At 55.0% G+C, this 6672-nt stretch overlaps 3 protein-coding genes across 8 annotated transcripts; 2 read left to right on the forward strand and 1 right to left on the reverse strand.

Moving 5' to 3' along the window:
* Window positions 1-379: 379 nt before the first annotated feature.
* On the reverse strand, window positions 380-793 carry LOC147526161 (feather keratin Cos2-3-like). Of its 3 annotated transcripts, none has more exons than XM_086630414.1 (2): window positions 559-793; window positions 380-516 (listed from the first exon to the last, which is right to left on the reverse strand). In XM_086630414.1, the coding sequence occupies exons 1-2, from the start codon at window positions 791-793 to the stop codon at window positions 380-382; spliced, it is 372 nt and encodes a 123-aa protein (XP_086486540.1). The 3 variants fall into 3 exon arrangements, with proteins under 3 accessions (XP_086486540.1, XP_086486539.1, XP_086486538.1); XM_086630413.1 differs by having other exon boundaries at window positions 550-793; XM_086630412.1 differs by having other exon boundaries at window positions 380-793.
* A 1673-nt stretch (window positions 794-2466) lies between these two features.
* LOC147526162 (feather keratin Cos2-3-like) lies at window positions 2467-2889 on the forward strand. Of its 2 annotated transcripts, XM_086630411.1 has the most exons (2): window positions 2467-2728; window positions 2771-2889. In XM_086630411.1, the coding sequence occupies exons 1-2, from the start codon at window positions 2467-2469 to the stop codon at window positions 2887-2889; spliced, it is 381 nt and encodes a 126-aa protein (XP_086486537.1). The 2 variants fall into 2 exon arrangements, with proteins under 2 accessions (XP_086486537.1, XP_086486536.1); XM_086630410.1 differs by having other exon boundaries at window positions 2467-2889.
* A 3125-nt stretch (window positions 2890-6014) lies between these two features.
* Window positions 6015-6437, forward strand: LOC104378608 (feather keratin Cos2-3-like). Of its 3 annotated transcripts, none has more exons than XM_086630409.1 (2): window positions 6015-6267; window positions 6310-6437. In XM_086630409.1, the coding sequence occupies exons 1-2, from the start codon at window positions 6015-6017 to the stop codon at window positions 6435-6437; spliced, it is 381 nt and encodes a 126-aa protein (XP_086486535.1). The 3 variants fall into 3 exon arrangements, with proteins under 3 accessions (XP_086486535.1, XP_086486534.1, XP_086486533.1); XM_086630408.1 differs by having other exon boundaries at window positions 6015-6258; window positions 6292-6437; XM_086630407.1 differs by having other exon boundaries at window positions 6015-6437.
* Window positions 6438-6672: the final 235 nt, after the last annotated feature.

The raw sequence follows: 6672 nt of genomic DNA on the forward strand, positions 1-6672 counted from the left end.
AAAGGAAGGATGAAGAAAAACCATGGGTCGACATTGTGATGCAAGACAGTTTTTATTGCAGTTTGAGGGGAGGAGGGAGTTGGGAGAAGAGCAGGGCCCAGTCCAAGACCTTCCCCTGTCTCTTGGCAGCAGGCAGAGCTACAGTGAGCATCAGCCATGGTGCAGGAGTAGACAGCCCGTGTGGGTCTTTGTCATCAGGGACTAGCAAGCGTTGAAGAGATGGTCAGGCAGGGCAGCACAAAGGCAGAGATGGGCCCCAAGAAGTCATGAGTCTTCCAAGACCTGGAGCCCATGGATGACAAAAAGATGTCCATCCATCAGATGTCGTGTCAAGATGCGCAAGGCTCTCCTTCATCTGCAGCCTGATCCAGTGTGGGGCTTAGCAAGGCCCACAGTTGCCACTGAGGTACCTGTGGCAACTGAGTCGGCCACCATATCCACAGCCCCCAAAGCCTCCATAGCCCCCATAGAGCCCATAGCCCCCATAGCCTCCGTAGCCCCCATAGCCCCCATAGCCTCCATAACCATAGCCGCCGAATCCTCCATAACCACCACGGCCTCCAAAAGTGCCACCGTAGCCTCCGGCAACACCGGGAGCTCCTGCCGAGCCAACAACGCTGTGCTGCGGGAAGGAGCTGAGGATGGGCCCAGGGAAGGTGACCACTGAAGCCGGGGGCTGGATCACCACCGTGGAGTCAGGGCACTGCCGCACGCAGGGCTCGTTGCAGGTGTCAGCCAGTGGGGCCGGGGCGACCACCCCACAGGAAGGGGCGCACGAGCTGGAGCAGGACATCTTTCAGGCAGACAAGGAGTCCTGGAAAACACAGCAGGGATTAGGCAAGAGAGTGGGGAAGGGGCTGTAATGAGGGAGGCAGGGAGAGATCCCCAAGAGGCTTCCAAGAGCTGGACTTACGCAGTTGATCAGGAGAGTCAAGCAGAGGAAGCTGGATGGAGTGCTGTGAAGTCCTCGGCTCTTTTATACATGTCCCAGATTGCCCGGGGCTTCGGACAGGGGCCAGTTGTGGAAACCCCAAGCAATCATGTGATGAAGTAGACAAGCTTCATGACACAGATTGTGATGCGAGACAATTACATAGCACGTGAATTGGGGAACTGGTGTGCAAACGTGTGCTGAAGAAGAAAGATGTGATGGGAGGGACACACCATGACAAATCATTACATGAAAGACAAGGTGCTGCTACATCTGAGCGTGTGGCACCAATAAACTCCATTCTGTCCATAATCCCCTGCTTTAGTTACATTCCCGAGCCTTTAGCATCTTGCAGAATTGCGTTGCCATCCTGCACGCAGCCATCACGCCTGTCATTACCTCCCTTTTACAAGCTGGTAAACAGAGGCACCAGGAGGTTGGGCAAAGACAGAAGCCATTCCACTGGCTTCGAGTGACTCCCAAATGCCCACCATCTCCCAGTACCCGTGAGGGCTGGGGACATTTAGGGGTAACAGGTCAGGAGCATCCCTCAGCCTTGAGCATCTCCGTGCCTCAGCTTGACTGGGTGTATGTGGGGCTCCCACAACACCAACCATGCAAAGAGAAGGGGCACTCTCTGCTGGGTGGGGCAGACCTGTATGTGCAGGTGCTCAAGACTATGGTGAGTGGGGAGGTGTGAGATCATGCATGAGGGTCATGTGTGAAGGGGAACGTGCACACAGGAGCTGGAGGTCAGGAAGGATACCAGGACTCACACATCTTCCTTGGCCACGTGTTTGTGAGCGTGTTCCTCCCCAAGCCCTCTCTGGAGGGACTCGATTACTCAGCTGGGCATTGAGGGCTGTGCCAGGAGAGGCTGGCCGGAAATCCACAGAGAGCCAGGATGCATGTGGCCACGTTCCCAGTAGGCATAGACTCTCTTGGCACCACTGGCTCTGGGCACGTGGCTGATGCTGCTGCTGAGTGTTTTCTCTGGAAGAGCTACAGCCTGGTGGGACGTCAGTGGGCACATTAATCTTCTGCAAGATGCTCAGGACAGTGACACATAGGCAAAGTGAGGGGATTATTGACAGAGAAGGGTTTATTGGTACCACCAGGTCATCTACAGCAGCATGTTGTCTTTCATGTAGTGATTTGTCGTGGTCTGTCACGCCCATCACCTCTTTCTGCTCCAGGACACTTTTGCATGCCAATGTAGTCAATTAGGAGACATAAAATTGTGTTGCATCACAATCTGTGTCATGAAGCTTGTTCGCTTCATCACATGATTGCTTGGGGTTTCCACCACCACCCCTGTGGCCAAAGCCCCGGGCAATCTGGGACATGTATAAAAGAGCCGAGGACTTCACAGCACTCCATCCAGCTTCTTTCACTTGACTCTCCTGATCAACCACGTAAGTCCAGCTCTTGGAAGCCTCTTGGGGATCTCTCCCTGCCTCCCTCATTACAGCCCCTTCCCCACTCTCTTGCCTAATCCCTGCTGTGTTTTCCAGGACTCCTTGTCTGCCTGAAAGATGTCCTGCTCCAGCTCGTGCGCCCCTTCCTGTGGGGTGGTCGCCCCGGCCCCACTGGCTGACACCTGCAACGAGCCCTGCGTGCGGCAGTGCCCCGACTCCACGGTGGTGATCCAGCCCCCAGCCTCAGTGGTCACCTTCCCCGGGCCCATCCTCAGCTCCTTCCCGCAGCACAGCGTTGTTGGCTCAGCGGGAGCTCCCGGTGTTGCTGGAGGCTACGGTGGCACTTTTGGAGGCCGTGGTGGCTATGGAGGATTCGGCGGCTATGGTTATGGAGGCTATGGGGGCTATGGGGGCTACGGAGGCTATGGGGGCTATGGAGGCTACGGACTTTATGGGGGCTATGGAGGCTTTGGAGGCTGTGGATATGGTGGCCGACTCAGTTGCCACAGGTACCTCAGTGGCAACTGTGGGCCCTGCTAAGCCCCACCGTGGATCACGCCACAGATAAAGAACAGCTCCAGAAAATACTCCTGGCACATCTTGACACGACATCCAAAGGAAGGACATCTCTTTGGCATTGCTGCGTTGTAGATCCTGGCAGACTCATGCCTTTTTGTGGCCCATCTCTGCCTTTCTCCTGCCCTGCTTGAGCATCCCTTCAAGACTCACTACCCCCTGATGACAGAGACTTGCACTGGCTGTCTACTCCTGCACCACGGCTGATGCTCACTGTAGCTCTGCCTACTGTCAAGAGACAGGGGAAGGCCCTGGACAGGGCCCTGCTCTTCTCCCAACTCCCTCCTCCCCTCAAACTGCAATAAAAACTGTCTTGCATCACAATGTCGACCCATGGTTTTTCTTCATCCTTCCTTCTTCTTTTCCACTTCCCCCAAACGTTGGGCTGTTTGGTCTGGGCTGCTTGCATCTCCCAGGGTAGTGCCCTTGGAGGATTTGGTCAGTTTTCTCAACATGTTACAACTGCTGATGATAGTCCCAGCTGGGTCTCGTAGAGCAAATTTCACCCAGTTTCCTCTGGTCTCCCACCAGAGTGTCATTGGTCACATTTGGAGGTCCAGGGAAATGGAGAGACAAAGACTGTGTGTACAGGGATCATAGAATCATAGAATCATAGAATGGTTAGGGCTGGAAGGGACCTTCAAAGGTCATCTAGTCCAACCCCCCTGCCCATCTCCCTGTGTCCAGCAAGAGGTGGGGGCACTGGGAAGGGATGAGACAGACAGAGACGACTTTTCCCAAGTTTCTTCTCTGAGCTATGAAATGGCCATGGGTCTCCATTCACACGAAGCACAAAGCTCATTGAGCAGGAGGTTGGACTGCCCACCTTCCTGAGATCCCTCCCTTCCCCTGTATATTCTGATTGTGTCATCCTGGCACAGCAAGGTGGTCTTGAACAGGGAGAGTTCTGGACAGAGGCATCAGGAAAGACTGTGTGGCAGCACGTTGGTCACTGCTGGGGAACTCAAGGAAAGATGTGCCATCTACAGTCATGAACACAGAGGATGGGAAGAAAGGCAGCAAATTGGAAAGAGCAGGCATTCATTTTTCCCAATGCCTGAACAGATTTTTACACGTCTTCTCCTCTCCTTGAGGATGTTCCATCTCTGCGCATCCCCATATCTACCCAGATTCTCCTGGACTGACCCTTGGCCATCTGCCACGTCCTCACTCATGTGGTGTCCCCTATGTGTCTCCTGAAGGCAGAGTGGTGGAAGGGGTTTCTGGTGACGTCATGACGGCTGCTGTGCCTGAGTGCTTTGGGGACATGTGGCAGTGTGGGCTACTTTGTGGTCTGGTGTGTGAGGAAGGGCAGCAAAGGGGCAGTAAAGTCTGTTGCAGAGCACTGTGCTGTGGGAAGCTCTCCTGTCATTCCTGGGTAGAGCTGTGTCCCCAGGCTGCTGGTGGTGACACAGGGAATGCTGGGATTTCAGTCAGTGGGCTAGAGCAGCCACCCCACAGGAAGACGCGCACGGGCTGGAACAGGACATCTTTCAGTTCAGAATGTGAAGCTGCAAGACACGGCAGATTTTGGGCTAAGGATACCTGCTGGCACGGACAGGGCTCCTCAGTGCTCCCAGCTGGGTGGGGTCCTGGGGCACATCCCATCACCGCCTCCCCGCACTGTCCCCATGGTGCCTCCAGCTCCTTGCCACACGCTAGTCTTGCACTCCTGCACTATCCCACCACCAATTGCACATAGCCCAGACAAAGCCACCAGTCCTGCACATCTCCAGCACTAAGTCTACCTCCATGCCTACCAAGGAGCTCCTCAGTGTTGCCTTGAGGTTCTGGCTACTCTGCATGCAAGTAATGGGCTTCCTCAGCCAGGCAGTGGTAGGGGCCTTTCTCATCCCCCACTTGGTAGCACTAATAGCACCTGGATCGGCTCCCGCCAGGGCTCTGTGCTCTACGGGCCAGTGCCAGGAACAGGGCTTGGAGCTTACCGGGGCTGGCAAGTCAAAGCGGTTGGGATATGACGTGAGGGAAGCCTGGGGCCATGACGGTTTGTATGCCTCACCACAGCCTTGTTGCAGGAGCCTTTGCAGAAAACGCTGCCCTGAGGCTGCAGGGTGATGTCTGGCGTCCTCTGCACCGCCAGCACGTGCCTCACAGCCTGGGATTAACAGCGCCAGCCCACGTTGGCTGTCATGAAGCAGCCCCCACCTTCAGTGAAGTAGTGTGGGTCGTGGCATAGCGTGGTCCACCCCAGGCCCTCTCTGAGGACTCAGATGGTGAGCAAGGACCATGCCACGGCTGACTTTTGGAGCAGTTGTAGTGAAGCAGGGCTGCACATCCCCACATTCTCAGCAGGCATAGCTGTGTCAGACATCCGAATCTTTGCATTTTCATCAAGGGGACCTACAAGCACCAAATACCCAGGAACAGTCCAGAGATGGCCAAGGTTTAGGGATGCTCCTAACCTTTGTGAGAGGCCAGCACTGGGAGATGGTGGACACTTAGAAGTCACCTCGAACAGGTCAGATGTCTTCTGACTTTGCCAACCTTTCAATGCCTCAGTTTACCAGCTTGTAAAAGGGAGATAATGACAGGCGTGATGGCTGTACACAGGATTGTAAAGCACTTTAACATGATACTCAAGACGCTGGCATGTAAGCAAAGTGGGGGGGATTAGGGACACAACAGGGTTTATTGGTGCCCTGTGTTCAGCTACAGCAGCACCTTCTCTTTCATGTAATGATTTGTCAAAGTCTGTTCCTCCCATCACCTCTTTCTTCTCCAGGGCACGTTTCCACACCAGTGTCAACAAACAAGAGACATATAATTGTCACGCATCACAATTCGTGTCATGAAGCTTGTCCACTTCATCGCGTGTAAACCTCATTGAGTGAGGTTTACACCACCACCCCCTGGTTAGTGCCCCAGGCAGTCTGGGATGTGTATAAAAGAGCCGAGGACTTCACAGCCCTCCATCCAGCTTCCTCCGCTTGACTCTCCTGATCAGCTGCGTAAGTCCAGCTCTTGGAAGCCTCTTGGGGATCTCTCCCTGCCTCCCTCATTACAGCCCCTTCCCCACTCTCTTGCCTAATCCCTGCTGTGTTTTCCAGGACTCCTTGTCTGCCTGAAAGATGTCCTGCTCTAACCTGTGCGCCCCTTCCTGTGGGGTGGTCGCCCCAGCCCCACTGGCTGACACCTGCAACGAGCCCTGTGTGCGGCAGTGCCCCGACTCCACGGTGGTGATCCAGCCCCCGGCCTCGGTGGTCACCTTCCCTGGGCCCATCCTCAGCTCCTTCCCGCAGCACAGCGTTGTTGGCTCGGCGGGAGCTCCTGGTGTTGCTGGAGGCTACGGTGGCACTTTTGGAGGCCGTGGTGGCTATGGCGGCTATGGTTATGGAGGTTATGGAGGCTATGGGGGTTATGGAGGCTATGGGGGCTATGGGGGTTATGGAGGCTATGGGCTTTATGGGGGCTATGGAGGCTTTGGGGGTTGTGGATATGGTGGCCGGCTCAGTTGCCACAGGTACCTCAGTGGCAACTGTGGGCCCTGCTAAGCCCCAAATATCCATGGAGTTCAATGCAGCATCTGCCCTGGGTCCTCGCAAGTAACACCTCTTGTCTTTTACAACCAGTGCAGAACAAAGCTTTCAGCCCCTCTTTAGGCTGTGGCAAAGCAGCTACTTGGATTTTATGGTCCTTGCTTATTTGCACAGACTAATCCTGCAGATCTTCAGTTGGTGGCTTTAGGCTTTCCAGCACTGCCTCCAAAAGCTCTCCGCTGTCTGCGAT

This window comes from Tauraco erythrolophus (genome assembly GCF_009769465.1).
Source record: "Tauraco erythrolophus isolate bTauEry1 chromosome 30 unlocalized genomic scaffold, bTauEry1.pri scaffold_44_arrow_ctg1, whole genome shotgun sequence".
NCBI lineage: Eukaryota > Metazoa > Chordata > Aves > Musophagiformes > Musophagidae > Tauraco > Tauraco erythrolophus.